The sequence below is a fragment of the Jaculus jaculus genome, chromosome 15, assembly GCF_020740685.1.
Source record: "Jaculus jaculus isolate mJacJac1 chromosome 15, mJacJac1.mat.Y.cur, whole genome shotgun sequence".
NCBI lineage: Eukaryota > Metazoa > Chordata > Mammalia > Rodentia > Dipodidae > Jaculus > Jaculus jaculus.
This window is the reverse complement of record NC_059116.1, coordinates 27,092,327-27,108,706: the sequence shown is the minus strand read 5'-3', so window position 1 is coordinate 27,108,706 and position 16,380 is coordinate 27,092,327. Positions and strand designations below refer to the sequence as shown.

Here is a 16,380-nt window from a genome sequence, read left to right as displayed (position 1 = left end):
ACCACACCCAGCTAAAATATTAACTTTTAAAATTGAATTTATTGAAGAAAAGCAACATATTGAGCAAGTGTACAGTTGCACTCTCAGGCTTATATACAAGACTGCTTTAAGCAACTGCTGGACCTACTTCTAAAGAAACCACACAAGCCTGTCTGCAGACGCCTCAAGCCTGTCACTCTCAAGCGGCGCATGGGATGCAATGCAAGGCTTCAACCAACTTACCCCCACAGCTCCCTCCCAAATCACACACTGCACAACAGAACGGAAGCCCCCAGGGCTGCCCCATTAGGTAGACTTCTTTGATTTCTTCTTCTCTGCTTCTTCCTTTTCCTTTTCTATTTCACTTACTTGTAATTCAATTTCTTTGGCACTAAACATCTGAAAAGTGGAAAAAATTCAAAAAGTAACTATACTGAATATTTTCTATTTATAACTTTGTATTTTATCATGTCAAGTGTGGTGTATGTTCAGGGGTCCCCCATAAACTCAGTTGTTCTGAGTGCTAGGTTCCCAGGTGATGAAGATTTGGGAATTAATGCCTCTTGGAGGCGGTGTATTATTGGGAGCGGGCTTATGGGTATTATAGCCAGTTTCCCCATGCCAGTGTTTGGCACACTCTCCTGCTGCTATTGTCCACCCTCTGCTCATGCTATCATTTTCCCTGCCATCGTGGAGCTTCCCCTTGAGCCTCTAAGCCAAAATAAACCGCTTTTTCCCAGCTGCTCTTAGTCGGGTGATTTCTACCAGCAACGCGAACCTGACTGCAACAGTAAAGTGGTACCAGGAGTGTGGGGTTGCTGCTAGATACCTGACTGTGAGGGTTTGGCTTTTTGGAGCTGATTTTCAAGAGGAATGTGGAAGGATTTGAACTATGGACTGTGAGGTTTGGCTAATAAGGGTGATAAAGAGCTTTGCCTTGTATGGGAAGCTTGCTGTTATGCCTGGGTCCTGAGAAGGTGTGCAGGGTTGCTTTGCATAGAGATGAACTGGGATGAGCAGAGGGATATGGCACAGAAAGAAAAATTTTGTGGTGAACTGTTGCCCATCCAACTGCAATTAAGAGATTACAACCATGGAGATTGGGCCAGCTGACCTGCACTGAGGCAACAGGAAGAATGTACTTTTTTGAAGGGACCTAAATGCTCAAGGAGTGTCCTGTTCTTCAAAGTCTGCTTTATGTCCCCCCCCCCCCATTAACAAATTGGCACCCTACCTGGTATTGTGGAGCATGAGAAATGCAGGAAAGAGAGGGTCACTGAGTTTGCAACACAGTCTTATGTTTTGGAAATGGCCATGGGCAGTGTGTGGTGGTTTGATCCAGGTGCCCCCCATAAACTTAGGTGTTCTGAATGCTAGGTTCTTAGCTGGTGGGTATTTGGGAATTAACTCCTCCTGGACGGAGTGTATTGTTGAGAGCAAGCATATGGGTGTAATAGCCAGTTTCCCCATGCCAGTGTGGCACACTCTCCTGTTGCTAGTCCACCTTATGTTGGCCAGGGGGTGATGTCCACCCTCTGCTCATGCCATCGTTTTCCCCTGCCATCGTGGAGCTTCTCCTCGAGCCTGTAAGCCAAAATAAACTTCTTTTTCCCAGAAGCTGCCTTTGGCTGGGTGATTTCTACCAGCAATGTGAACTGGACTGCTTGCTACACAGTGTGAAGCTGGTGTGCTGGTTGCCAGCATAGAGACCCAATAGAGCCATGAGGATGAACCATGGTTTGCAGTGGAGACCTAGTGGAGATGCCGGGGCCATGAGATGGCTGCCGAGGAGCTGCTGGTCTGGATGAAGTTTCCCAGGACTGGGAGTAGCCTAGCTGGAGGGGCGGAATTGGAACGCCAGAGACTTGTTGCTGGTTAGAATTATTGGACTTGGAGATTTGTCACTGCTAGAGTTGCTGGACTTGAAGCTACAGAGTTTGGTGTTTTCCGTGGTTGTTTTAAATCTTGTATTAGTTGAATATTTCTTTGCTATGCCCAATGCCATCTTTTTCAGTGTGAATGTTTATTCTGTGTCACTGTGGGGTTTTTTTTGGTATTATGGCTCAGTTAAAAGATCTTATCAGTTAAAAGACTATGGGGATGTTTGAACATCATCGGGACTGATTAAAACTATGGGGACTTTTAAAACTGGACTGAATGTATTATATTTTCCATCCCATATGAATATGAGTTTATGGGGGCCAGAGGTGGAATGTGGTGGTTTGATTCAGGTGACCCCATATACTTAGGCATGCTGAATGCCAGACTCCCAGCTGATGGAGATTTGGAAATTAATGCCTCCTGGAGGTTGGAGGTGGGCTTATGGATGTTATAGCCAGTTTCCTCTTGCCAGTGTTTGGCACACTCTCCTGTTGCTATTATCCACCTTATGTTGGCCAGGGGTTGAGGCCACCCTCTGCTCATGCTGTCATTTCCCCTGCCATTGTGGAGTTTCCCTTTGAGCCTATAAGCCAAAATAAACCTCTTTTTCCCACAAGCTTCTCTTGGTCAGGTGATTTCTACCAGCAATGCGAACTCACTGCAACATCAGGTATACAAAAACACTTCAAAATGTTCAAAACAATACACTTGCAATAATTAGGATCAAAATAAAATCTGTGACATTACCAATATAAGGGCACTAAAAAAGGAAGTAGGGCAGGATGTGACCTTGAATTATACACCCTATGGTATGCACAGTTACTGTGAAAACATTTCAATAATGCAAGGTGAATTTTTCATTATTGTGAACTCCTATTTCATCCTACTGTGTTCCTCTGAGACAAATTTAACCACCGTTATAGTTTGAATGTCCCCACAGCCTGCTGTGTTTGAACATTTGAACCCTCTTTCTTTCAAATAAATAAGTGAATGAATGAATAAATAAACTATATTTAAAAGATTCATAGGTAATAACACTTTCACTTCTATAGATTGGTTTACCTCTTTAGCTACTGACTTACCTTCAAAGGTTGATTTCTTCTTATGATGGCCAGCTCAATGTTTTTTCCTCCAGACTGGACAACCTAATGAAGAACAAGTCCACATGAGAGCTACTTACGCAGGCTCGGGTCAGGTCTGTGGTAGAGCAGGTACCCGGCACATGTGACGTCTGGGGCAACCCCCAGAACCACAGACAAACAACCTCCTGCAGCAAATTGTGCGTTGAATAAACAAAGGCGAGGACAAGAAAGACCTGCCTTTCAGAACACGTCTTACTAGATACTTACTTCTAGCAAAGCTCTTATTGCCAATTTGATGGCTTCATTGTCATTTGCAATAGCATCTTCTGTGTAATTCTTTTCCAGAAATTCCCGAACAGTTTTAGCACTTCGGCCTATTGCATTTGCCTTGAAAATGAAAAGGAATTAGTGATACTATTGCAATATGAGTGAACTTATTGTTACTAAGTATAGAGTATACTCTAGAATTCTCTAGTTGAATCAAGAATAAAGTATAAACTAAGCAAATATTTAAGAAATTATTTTGGTTATCATGTGAATATTCTATAATGGAGACATGGTTTTTCTTTTTAAATTAAGTAGTATGCAAATTTGCTAGACAAATTTAATGGGCAGTAAAATTAGTATTGTAAACTTTTTGTGGACAGGCTCCATACATATACACAGGGCACCCTGGTCATAACCCCTCCCTCCAGCCTCCTTTGTCCCCATCTCCCATCATTGAACCCCGTCTTCTTTCCAACTAGTCCCCTTCTCCTTTGATGTCATTTTTTTCCCCTTCACATTATGCAGCTCATGTGCAGGTCGCAGCAGCACTGTGAGGTCATGAATGTAACTGCCATCTGGTGTCTGACATGTTTGAGGTCCTTTGTGGAAACACAGCATTTCAAAAGCACCCCTCTCCTTCCTTTGGCTCTTACATTTTTTATACCACCTTATCTGCAGCAGTTTTATTTTCAAATTCACCAACGTTCTGCGTGGTGAATGCTTTCTATTACCTCACTGTTAGGATCCCAAGTCCTCTCCCACTAGAGGAGACTTCTGGCTGGCATGACTATTGAGTCTACTTACCACAAGTAGTTGTTGGTAACTGGTTGTTGCCCAGTGAGGAAGGACAAAGTGCTTTATCCCAAAGTTTCACAGGTCCATTAAGGTCAGGTTATAAATTCTCAGTGACTTTTCTAGTCTCTCCAGTTGCTAATGGCAAATTCTTTGGCTCTTATCCATCTGACTGATTTCCTAAAATCTTGCCTGCTCTCAGCAGACTCTTCTCTTCACCTTCCCTGCCCCTAGCACGCAGCCCAGCCAGCATCGACAAGATTTCCTGCTTGCCTCTATACCCACAAGAATCGTGAATTTTTTGTGGCAGACTAGTACTTGACAACCTCATTATCCATTCTTCCTTTGTGACAAAACTCTAGGCAATGTGAATGCTAAAAATGTAATTTCCCAACATTTGTTCCAACTAGGTATAAAGAAATGAAGTCACTGGATGCAGCCATGGGAATCTTTGCAGCCGGGAACACAAGCACACTGGCGGAAGGTCAAGTACGTATCCTGAAGGCATGGGGAAGACCATGCATAACAGACAAGTGCCAGCACCTTCACACTCTCCTTAGTTAATGAAAAACTTAATCTTCATGTACTAAGCATTATCAGGCCCTTATTTTTAGAAGTTAAGAACACCACCTCATTGGTATACTCCTGGAGTTATCGTGTAGCACACTGTCCATACATCCTCCGAAAAGAAAGCTTTACCCTGGAGCTGTTCTCCGTGCCCTCGGCAGGCACGCCTCTGCTCTTGTAAGAGTTGGCTAACTCAAGATCATGAGCACTTTCAGGGACAGCCCCATCCACTGACTGAATAAAGAAGAGCCTTTAATGTTGAAGTCCTACACCCCAACTTGGAACAACGCTACGGAGTTACCACAGATCCAGAGATTTCCACAAGGGCATCTAATGAGCTGCAGGCCATCTTTGTTCTCTCTCTCTCTCTCTCTCTTTTTTTTTTTTTTTTTTTTTTTTTTTTGATTATTTGAGGTAGGGTCTCACTCTAGCTCAGGCTGACCTGGAATTCACTATGTAGTCTCAGGCTGGCCTCAAACTCACAGCAATCTCCTATCTTTGCCTCTTTCTTACTAGGATTAAGGGCATATACAATCATGCCTGGCTTAGAATATTATATATTTAGTTTTTCGAGATAGAATCTCACTCCAGCTCAGGCTGACCTGGAATTCACTATGTAGTCAGTATGGGCTCGAACTCACGGCAATCCTCCTATTTCTGCCTCCCAAGTGCTGGGATTAAAGGTGTGTGCCACCACACCCAGTGAGAATTTTTTTTTTTTTTAAGTGGCCACTTCACTCATTAGCTGCTGGTTTCACTAGTGTCCATCATGGAATAGTTTTATTTAGGAATTTAAAATACAAGTTTTTCAAGAAATGCACAGAAACCAAAGCATTAAATATAAAAACAGAATAACAATTCTGTAAACTATTATGTCTTAAGTGAAAGCAAGCACATTTCACAGGAATGTGAAGCGACTGAGCTGCATACTTGGGTCCCTACATTTCAGACTATGAAGCAAGAACAGAGCCAATCCCTGCAAGTATATGTTACAAAACGTTACTTTGAAAAATCAGTAACACACACAGTAACAGTTAAAATTTTCATTATATACATGATTAATGTGTTCACCATAAAAAAATTAAGACACAAACTTTCTCTCTATATATTTTACTTAATATAGGAAATAAATGAAAAGGAACTACTATTAAATTCAAAATTGTTAAGCTTTCAGAAGTATAAAGGGAGAGAATGCTTCCAGCTGAGAATCAAGTTATGTCATGTACATTTGGTTTTTAAATTATTTTTAATTTTTGCTTATAAACTACTCTATGATCCTAGGCTGACCTTGGACTCACAATGATCCTACCTCTGCTTCCTAAGTGCTGGGATTAAAGGTGTGTGCCACCACACCCGGCTATGCATTCATTTTTTATTCATTAATTGTTTATGTACAAACATTCATGCTCATATTGTATATAAGGTTTCAAAAGCATAAAAATTGGACAAAATCCCTTCACTCACAGACTTTAAAGTCTAGAGTGAAGCAGGGGAGGGAAGAGAGAGAGATAAAATAGCAGTATGTTGTTAGAAAGGAGAAAATAAGCTGGGTGTGGTGGTGCACATCTCTAATTCCAGCACTTAGGAGGCAGAGGTAGGAGGATTGGCATGAATTTGAGGCCACCCTGAGACTACATAGTGAATTCCAGGTCAGCCTGGGAGTACGTAACCTTACCTCAAAATAATAATAATAAATATAAGTGGGGAAAGAAGAAAGGGTATTGGGAGTGGGCTGCAAACTAGTAAGTCTTTTTAGGAGAGACTTTCCCAAAGGAAGACAATGGTAGCCATGTAGGCATCTATGAGAAGAAAGCTCATGGCAGAGGGAGAATATGGAAAGACAAAGGATAAAGGCTCTGAGTAAGGCACATGTCTGGTTTTAGAAGAACTCCACACACCAGCACACCTGGCAAGGAAGCAAGGTGTGGAAGGCTTTGTAGAGTTCTTCAGAATTTCTTCTGTGTTGCAAGAGGATATTTTGAACAATGGAGACTGGATCTCATTAACTGTCAACAGAATCGTCCTGCTGACAATCTGCATGCACACCCAGTCAGAGCTGCAGCAGATGCACTGCAGTACAGCAACAAAGCTAAAATACTTACCACTTGGCCTTTTAAAAAACTGGATTCCACCGGGTGTGGTGGTGCACGCCTTTAATCGCAGCTTTCAGGAGGCAGAGGTAGGAGGATTACCGTGAGTTTTAGGCCACCTTGAGACTCCATAGTGAATTCTATCTAAGTCAGCCTGGGGCTAGAGTGAGACCCTACCTTGCAAAACCAAACAAACAAACAAAAACACCCTGGATTCCAAGCCTCACGTGGTGGCTCATGACTTTAATCACAGCACTTGGGAGGCCGAGGTAGGAGGATCGCTGTGAGTTCAAGCCCAGCTTCAGACCACATAGTGAATTTCAGGTCAGCCTGGGCTGGAGCAAGCCCATACCTACAACAACAAAACAAAAAAACAAACAAACAAACAAACAAAAAAATCCTGGATTCCTGCTCTAGATCAATAGTTTACATTCTGAACAATTACTGAGAACTTCAAAGCACTTTGGCTTGTTTTTTTCCCAACAATATTTACCAAACCACTATTGAAAGAGATCGTGTTCCTGGGTCCTGCAATGGTTAGCCTTGTCAAATGGACTGGATTAGGAAATATCTAGGATAAAACTCTATTGCTAAAAACACCACAAGCTGCAGCGGCTTGTGAAGTCAGCATGACGAGATATCAAAATGGAACTGAGATGGATGCCATCTCCCTGTGGCATAGCTGTCACAGTGCTGGAAGCCACCATGTGAGCTCCTGGCAAAGAAAAGCCATCTGCAGTCTGAACATCTGTGGATCCTTCAAGCTACAAAATCAACCAGCCAGGCAAGACATACTCAATGGTGCAACAGAGGCACAAAGTTACAGGGATAGTCAAGTGGTCTCTGATTGGATAGGAAGGCCGCTAAGTGAGAGGGAATTCATACCTGGTACTGAGAAGCAAGTCAGGACTTGGGAGGCAAAGGGAGGAGGATTGCTGTGAGATCCAGGCCAGCCTGGGCTAGAGTGAGACTCTATCTCAAAAAAAAATTTTAAAAAAGCCTTTGCGTCTTCTGCCGTGAAAGTATACAAGATGATTTATTAGCATGTATTAAATAAACACTATAGTATAAAATCAAATCCAGACTCAAAAATGAAAACATAATATGTTCAAGTATTTAATTCATTAAATAATAATTACATCTTTGGTATACAGTCTACCTGATTTGCCACTATAAAATACCACCAATAGGTGGCTTCAATAAGAAAAATTTGTTTTCTCATAGTTTTGGAGGCTTAAAGCCTAAGGCCATGGTGCCAACAATTTACGTTTGTGGTGAGACTCCTCATAGTTTGCAAACAGCTGTTTTACCACTAAGTCCTCACATGGCCTTTCTTCCTTGTGTGTGCACATGCATATACATGGAAAAGACAGTTCCACTAGGTCTTCCACTTCTCATGAGGGTATCAAAGTTAGGGTCCCACCTTGATACTCTCATTTACTCTAGTTATCACTCTAAAGGACCTATTTCCAAAAACAGTATATTAGGGGTTAGGGATTCAACTTATGAACTGTGGGGAGGGACACAACTCAGTTCCTAACATGTTGATATATATAGCATGCTTTTATGAAAAAGTTATATTTCCAAAATAAGTAAATCTGAGAAGAATGGCACTGTTTTATATTTTTATAAATAATTTTGCTTTTGCTATCTGGTCAGAAGAAAAAAGATTTTCCTGTGTGTTTTGCATTCATTACTTTATAATACTATTATTTTGATTGAATTATAGCCTTATGCAAGTATGTGGTTAGGAAAGGAACATTTATTTATTTACTTATTTTTATTTATTTATTTGAGAGTGACAGAGAGAGAAAGAGGCAGAGAGAAAGAATGGGCACACCAGGGCCTCTGGCCACTGCAAAGGAACTCCAGATGCATGTGCCCCCTTGTGCATCTGGCTAACGTGGGTCCTGGGGAATTGAGCCTCCAACGGGGTCCTTAGGCTTCACAGGCAAGCGCTCAACCGCTAAGCCATCTCTCCAGCCCAGGAAAGGAACACTTTAATGTCCTTCCCAGAAGTATTTTAGTATTCCACTCAGAAAGTGATATCATCATAAAAGTTAAATGCAACTTGGAATCTGAATCACAGGAGATAAAACTTTTTAAAAAAAATTTTATTTTTATTTATTTATTTGTAAGAGAGACAGAGAAAAAGAGGCCAATAAAGGAGACAGAGAGAGTAAGTAAATGGGTGCTCCAGGGCCTCCAGCCACTGAAAACAAACTCCAGACACATGCACCAACATGTGAATTTGGCTTTTTGGCTTACATGAGTTCTGGAGAATCAAACCTGGATCCTTAGGCATCACAGGCAAGCACCTTAACTGCTAAGCCATCTCTCCAGCCCAAGAAAACTTTTTGACATGATTGCACGAATGTCTCTTGACTAATTATTATCTTAAAATTAATGAAAAATTTGGGGAGAAGATGAAGAGATGGCTCAGCAGTGAAAGGTGCTTGCTTGTAAAACCTGATGGCCCAGGTTAAATTCTTCAGTACCCACTAAATCCAGATGCACATGTGGGCTGAAGAGATGGCTTATCGGTTAAGGTACTTTCCTGAAAAGCCAAAGGACCCAGGTTCAAATCCCCAGGACCCACATAAGCCAGATATACAAGCCAAATACACTAAGTGGCACATGTGTCTGGAGTTCATCTGACATGGCTGAAGGCCCTAATGTGCCCATTCTCTATATGCCTCTTTAGCCCTCAAACAAAATAAAATAAAAGTTTAGAACAGATGCACATGTGTTTTGAGTTCAGCTACAGTGGTAGTAGGCCCTGGTATACACATAATTGTTCTTTGAATCTCTCTGTTTCTCTCTCTCTCTCTCTCAAATAAATAAATAAATTTCAAAGAAAATTTTGGCAGAACATGGTACATGCTTTTAACCCCAGCAGTCAGGAAGCTGAGGCAGAAGAATTGTGAGTTCTAGTTCTAGGCCAGCATGTCCTATATAGAAAGACTTGTTCTAACATTTTTTTTTAATTTTATTACTGAGGGTTCTTTGGTGATGGTGTAGTGTCACTGATTTTGACTTTTGGCAAAGGAGCTTGCTTACACTGGCCTTGAACCCATGTTTCCCCTGCCTGCGCCTGTCTAGTACTGTGATCAAACTGAATCTTGAATAGTCAACAGGCATTAGTAAAACCTACACATGGAAGGAACTGTGATCAAAATATATTATGTAGAGGTTCAAAAATTATCAACATAGATGGTTCTTAAAAGTGAACATGGGCTGGAGAGATGACTCAGTGGTTAAGATGCTTGCCTGCAGAGCCCATGGACGAGGGTTCAATTCCCTAGTACCCACATAAAGCCAGATGTACAAAGCGGTGCATGTGTCCAGAGTTCATTTGCAAAAGCTTTTTTAGAAGCCCTGGCACACCCATTCTCATTTGCTCTCCTCTTCTCCTTGGCAATAAATAAAATATTTTTTAAAAGCCTACATAGGGGGCTGGAGAAATGGCTTAGTGATTAAGGTGCTTACTTTCAAAGTCAAAAGACCCAGGTTCTACTCCCCAGGACCCACATGAGCCAGAGGCACAAGGTGGCATATGTGTCTGGAGTTCATTTTTAGTGGCTGGAAACCCTGGCATGCCCATTCTCTCCATTAAATAAATAAATAAATATTTCTTAAAAAATAAAGCCTACATAGGGGCTGGAGAGATGTCTCAGCAGTTAAAGCACTTGCCTGCAAAGACTAACAACCTGGGCTCAATTCCCCAGTACTCATGTAAAACCAGATGCACAAAGTGGTGCATGCATCTGGAGTTCATTTGTACTGGCTGGTGATCCTGACATGCCCATTCCCTCTCCTTCTCTCTTTCCTTCTATCTCTCTCTGCTTGAAAATAAATAATTAAAATAAAATAAGTTTTTAAAAGCCTACATAGGTCTTATTTTGACTAGATCTTTTATACTACAAGATTTTGTAATATTATGTCTTGGCATAATTGGAAAACATTGGCTTGCTGAATTATGTAGATATTTCAAATGTTAACCCATCCAAATTTTAAAATATCAAATAATTATGCTCCTTAATTTCAATTCAAGTCTCATCAAACAAACCTTATTAAGTACTGGGAATCTGTCAAGTATATTGTAGTAAATGATATGTCTTCCAAAATTTGTCCCAAACCTTGAATTTTTATCATTAGCAACAATACTATCAGTTGTTTCCTGAAAGTAACAGGCTCAGTTTGTTCATTCTTGAGAACATGTCTTGCCAAATCTCCACATCTGAATAGCCACCATTATTGTCTGTTTCTATCAAGCACAAGTGAACTTCCATAAAAAATGGGCTTTTCATCTTGTAGCTAAATAACATAATTGTTAACTTCTGAGAACAATCCCCACTGTGCCCACAGCAAACCTGCCTTATGAACCCTCCCGTCCCAGCTCACAGAATGTAAAATGCTGCCAGACAGGGGGGCACATACCTTTAATCCCAGCACTTGGGAGGCAGAGAGAGGAGGATTGCTGAGTTTGAGGCTACCCTGAAGCTACATTGTGAATTCCAGGTTAGCCTGGGCTAAAGCAAGACCTACCTTCAAAAGCTTAAAAAAAAAAAAAAGTAAAATGCTGTCCACCTGGTCTGAATTTCAGAAAATTATGTATTAGCATCTATTGTTTCATCAAAGGTGTGAAAATTGATTTATTCACTTATTCACTGAAGATTCATGATGGTAATGAATGAGTATTATCAAGGTTGGAAGGTACTAGCAGTTTTATCCATACGGAATCAGGACACATGTCCACATATAAAAAGGGAAACATTCCTTGGTGGTGTTATAAAAATGGGGTTTTCCTCCTCAGACATCATGGAGGCCTTTTATTGTGCACATAAAACCACTGAGGATCCTTCTTGTGGCCACCTTGAGATTGCATGAGAGGCAGGCACATCTGGCTCCAGACACTTGGGCTTAATGATCTGGGTCAGTCACAGGAATACAGAACTAGGTTCCAGCCAGCCAATGTTGGCTTTTATATACTGAGACCATCACAGCTGACTACCAGAGTCCTTCAAGTACTGGTCAAATACTTTCAAGATCATACCTTGGCCACATGAAAAACTTTACCTTGGTGACAGGGAATAATTACCTAGCTATTGACTGAAGGGCTCAGGAACTCACTGCCTACACCTTACCTGGCCAGAGAGATTCTGAAATTCCTGTCAGCAAACTTAGCCTTGGGTTGCCCAGTTGCTCAAGTCCGAGGAGTTGGATATACTTGGCCACTTGCTCATATCTGCAAGGTGTCTCTGCCCTAAATCTTGCCCATTACGAAGCACCACCATTAGGTTGGTAGTGAAGGCATCTTTAATCTTTCTAGAACCATGTGACACCATGATGTCCAACCATTAGACTACACCTGCTTTCAGGCCTGAAGAGACACAGACACAGGGCTGATCTGTCCTTTGAGGAGAAGGCAGTTGCATAATTTCTTGCCCTGGGTCTCTGACAATTGGCTTTGAGTTGGTTACTGTGAGATTGCCCCTTATTATGTGGATCATGGCAATGGGTGTGAACTCTGCCAAGTTCCTTAGTCATCCAGATCAAAGGGGTTTTTGTAAGATTTTTTTTGAGGGAGGGTCTCATTCTAGCCTAGGCTGACCTGACACTCTGTAGTCCCAGGCTGGCCTTGAACTCACAGTGATTCTCCTACCTCTGCACCGCCACTGGCTCCCTTCCCCCCAGCGCTAGAATTAAAGGCATGAGCCACCAAGCCCATCTGGCTCAAAGACCTTTCTTTCTTTTTTAAAATCTTCTCAAGGGGATTTTTGACAGAGAAACTAGGTAGTAATTTTAGGGTGTTTGTTTTGAGGCAGGGTCTCCTGTAGTTGTGGTGGCTTGAGTGTAAAATGGAGTTAAACACTAGATGATGGCATTGTTCAGGAAGGCTGTGGAGCTCTGAGGAGATGAAGCTTTCCTGGAGGAAGTGCTTTACTGAGAGCAGCGCTTAAGGTTTGATGACCTGGCCCCATGTCCTGTGTGTCTGTGTCTCTGTCTCTCCTTCCTCCCTGGCAAAATGACACTGGCTGGCTGCCTCTCCCATGCTTTTCCTGCCATGGCAGAGTTCCCCTCGAACATGTACGCTGAAAATAAACCCTTTTCCAAGGCTGCTTCTGTCATGCATTTTGTTCTAGCAGTAACAAAGCAACTGATACTGTAGCCCATGCTGGCCTTGCTGGCCAAGGACAACGTTTACCTCCGGCTCCTCTTACCTCCATCTCCCAAGTACTGGGTGCAAAGGTGGGTCCACCATGCCCAGCTTACTAGGTAGGCACTGAAGAAGGAGTTTTACAGGTCAGCCAGCTTCCAAAGTGTGATTAGACCTACTTGTGTCATCACAAGACAAAGGTCAGGTCTCATTTCCAGAAGCACTTGGCAGAATGAGGCAGGCAGACTGCAAAAAGTTCAAAGCTAGCATGGGCTATGGAGTGAGAACATGTCTCAAAAACTAAGTAAGTAAAAATAAAGCAAATAAATTAGATGGATAGCAGAGTTTATAGAAGTGTAGAGCCAGTTGGCCTAGACAATATGGCATTATATGGTAAAAAGAATTAACTTTTTGCTTCTTTATTGCTTTCAGTAATTGTCATTAACTATGAATGTGAACTTAAAATCATTTAACCCTTCCATTTCAGTAGCCAAGCACATTTTTAAAGTTTTCTGATATTTTTGTTATATTTTTTTAAAAAATTTTTTATTTATTTGAGCGATAGAATAAAAGAGGCAGATAAAAGAGAGTGCGTCGGTATTCCAGTGCCTCTAGCCACTGCAAATGAACTCCAGACAACTGTACCACATTGTGCATCTGGCTTTATGTGGGTCCTAAGTAATCAAACCGGGGTCCTTTGGCTTTGTAGGCAAATGCCTTAACCACTAAGCCATTTCTCCAGCTCTGTTATAGATGATTTTGAAAAGTGCCATAACACTTCCATCTGAACCTCATGTGGAAAAAGTATGTAACATGCACAGAACATGCATAGAGTGACAACAGTGAGATGTACAATGTGTGCGTGTGCAAGACTTTTCACAACCTCCCACCCACGGTGCAGCTTGAAGCAGAGCAGAGGTGATCTGTGACATGTTTACCAATTTGAAAACTCTGTTGTTCTCCTGCCTGACTGACTGGAGTGAAATAAAATAAAAATACTTACCTGGATGTCCTCAGAAAACAGCCAAATTAAATTGAAAAAAAAAATTAAGCAAACTTGGAACTTCTATGCCCAGATACATGAACAGTAATGATGCCATGACAAGTGTAAACAGAAGGTGGCAGGCTTCTAAAATACTCAAGGATCAAGTCCAAAGACTTGCTTCCTGTAGGTCACTGGTATAAAAGGTAGATGTTAGATGCTTGTTTTTGTTTTTTTGAGAAAGGGTCTCTATCCCAGGCTGGCCTCAAAGTCTCATGCAGTTGAGGATGACCCTGAATTTCTGATCCTGTTGCCTCCACCTCCCAAGTGCTGACCATGTCACGTTTTCTAATTGGCGGGATAACAGGCTGGCATTTTCAGCAGGTAAATCCTCCCTTCTCTTTAGCGTTGAGGTTATGCGGTAGACTGAAGGATGCTGCTATCTGTTGCAAGATTGTATCCCACTGCTTTACTGGCCTGCTTACGTGGGTTATGAACCAGTGTCATGCAAGTATGGTCAGACAAATCAAATTCTTTACCTAATACAGGCATAGAGACCACAACAGTATTCCCCCATTAATTTCTTTAGCTCCTAGTAGTAATGAAACAAATTCAGCATAAAATTATCTAAAGTCTGCATACTTAAATTTTTTTAAGTTTTTATTTATTCTTTTATTTGCAAGCAGAGAGAGATAGAAGAGTGAACAAAAACAGAGAATGGTCACACCAGGGCCTCCAGCCACTGCAAATGAACTTCAGATGGATGTGCCACTTTGTGCATCTGGCTTTACATGGGTACTGGGAAACTGAACTCGAGTAATTAGGCTTTGCAGGCAAGCATCTTAACCACTGAACCATCTCTCCAGCCCACTTAAACTTTTAATACAGTTAAAATCACATAAGCTTAGTTCTGTAGTTGTCGTCTTATTCCTACATAGCATAGTTCATGAAAATTCACTGCCAGAAACTGCTACTGGCTTCTCAGGGTCCTGGACTTTCGTTTTAGATTTGAACATATCATTAAATAAGTCATTATCTAATAATGAAACAAGAATAATTTATCAAGAAAAACTTCCACTAATTATGTGGAGATTATTACTGTGTAGTGACACACATGTATCTCTAAGTTTGTGGTACTCTGACTCTCCACAAACAGAGGAGACATTAAAGAGTTCAGTATGAGGGCTGGAGAGATTGCTTAGTGGTTAAGCACTTGCCTTTGAAGCCTAAGGACCCTGGTTCAAGGCTCAATTCCCCAGGACCCACATTAGCCAGATGCACAAGGGGGCACACGTCTGGATTTCCTTAGCAGTGGCTGGAGGCCCTGGCGCGCCCATTTTCTCTCTCTCTCTGCCTCTTTTTCTCTTTCTCTCTGTCACTCTCAAATAAATAAATAAAAAAGAACAACAACAAAAAAAAATTAAGAGTTCAGTATGAAAGCCAGATCAGAAAGATAAATATCACATGTTTTCTCATACATGGCATCTAGATTTAATATCTCTATCCACACATAAGTGAATGACATGAAAGAAGAGAGACTCGGGCTGGAGGGATGGTTAAGGTGTTTGCCTGCAAATCTGAAGGACCCAGGTTCAATTCTCCAGGACCCACATTAGTCAGATGCACAAGGGCACACACGTCTGGAGTTCATCTGCAGTGGCTGGAGGCCCTTGAGCGCCCTCTCTCTCTCTCTCTCTCTCTTTCTCTATCAAATAATAAATAAAAATAGGGCTGGAGAGATGGCTCAGCAGTTAAGCACTCGCCTGTGAAGCCTAAGGACCCCGGTTGGAGGCTCGGTTCCCCAGGTCCCACGTTAGCCAGATGCACAAGGGGGCGCACGCGTCTGGAGTTCGTTTGCAGAGGCTGGAAGCCCTGGCGTGCCCATTCTCTCTCTCTCCCTCTATCTGTCTTTCTCTCTGTGTCTGTCGCTCTCAAATAAATTAAAAATTAAAAATTAAAAAAAAATAAAAATAAAATAAGAAGAGAGACTATGCTTGGAAGTAAGGGGTCTGAAATGAAGGGAAGGGGGAACAAGAGAGGACAATGAGGAGGGAAACACATCACGTTTACTCTCAAATACAGACTTCGGGTCTCTCTGTCTCTCATAAGAAAGCAGGAGTACTTATTGGGGAGAAGATCAAAGAGATGAAGAGGGGGCAAGGGAGGGTAATGGGGGAATATGAGCAATTATACATATGTATGAACTATTAAAATTAAACCCATTTTTTTTGAGGTAGGGTCTCACTGTAGCCCAGGCTGACCTGGAATTCACTATGTAGTCCCAGGGTGGCCTTGAACTCATGGTAATCCTCCTACCTCAGCTTCTCAAATGCTGGGATTAAAGGTGTTTGCCACCACACCCAGCTGAAAGCCATTATTTTGGATGCCAAATAAAAATTATTTTTGTTGGCATGGTGCCACATATCTTTAATCCTAGAACTCAGGAGGCAGAGGTAGGAGGACTGCTGTGAGTTTGAAACTGGCTTGTGAATAGAGTGAGTGCCAAATCAGCCTGGGGTAGAGTAAGACCTACCTCAAAAATTTTTTTTAAATTTTTTAAATTTATTTATGAGGGAGAGA

General features: G+C 41.7%; 1 protein-coding gene across 2 annotated transcripts in view; it reads right to left on the bottom strand.

Annotated features, from left to right (window-relative positions):
* Positions 1–285: 285 nt before the first annotated feature.
* The window catches only part of Psma8 (proteasome 20S subunit alpha 8), a 53,008-nt gene continuing 36,913 nt past the window's right edge, over positions 286–16,380 (bottom strand). The window contains exons 5-7 of one of the 2 annotated variants that reach the window (XM_004654844.2): positions 3,210–3,329; positions 2,943–3,005; positions 286–378 (exon numbers count right to left, since the gene is read on the bottom strand). In XM_004654844.2, the coding sequence (XP_004654901.1) occupies positions 286–378; positions 2,943–3,005; positions 3,210–3,329 (276 nt within the window). The remainder of the gene's footprint in view (positions 379–2,942; positions 3,006–3,209; positions 3,330–16,380) is intronic. The other variant, XM_004654845.2, reaches the window with a different exon arrangement.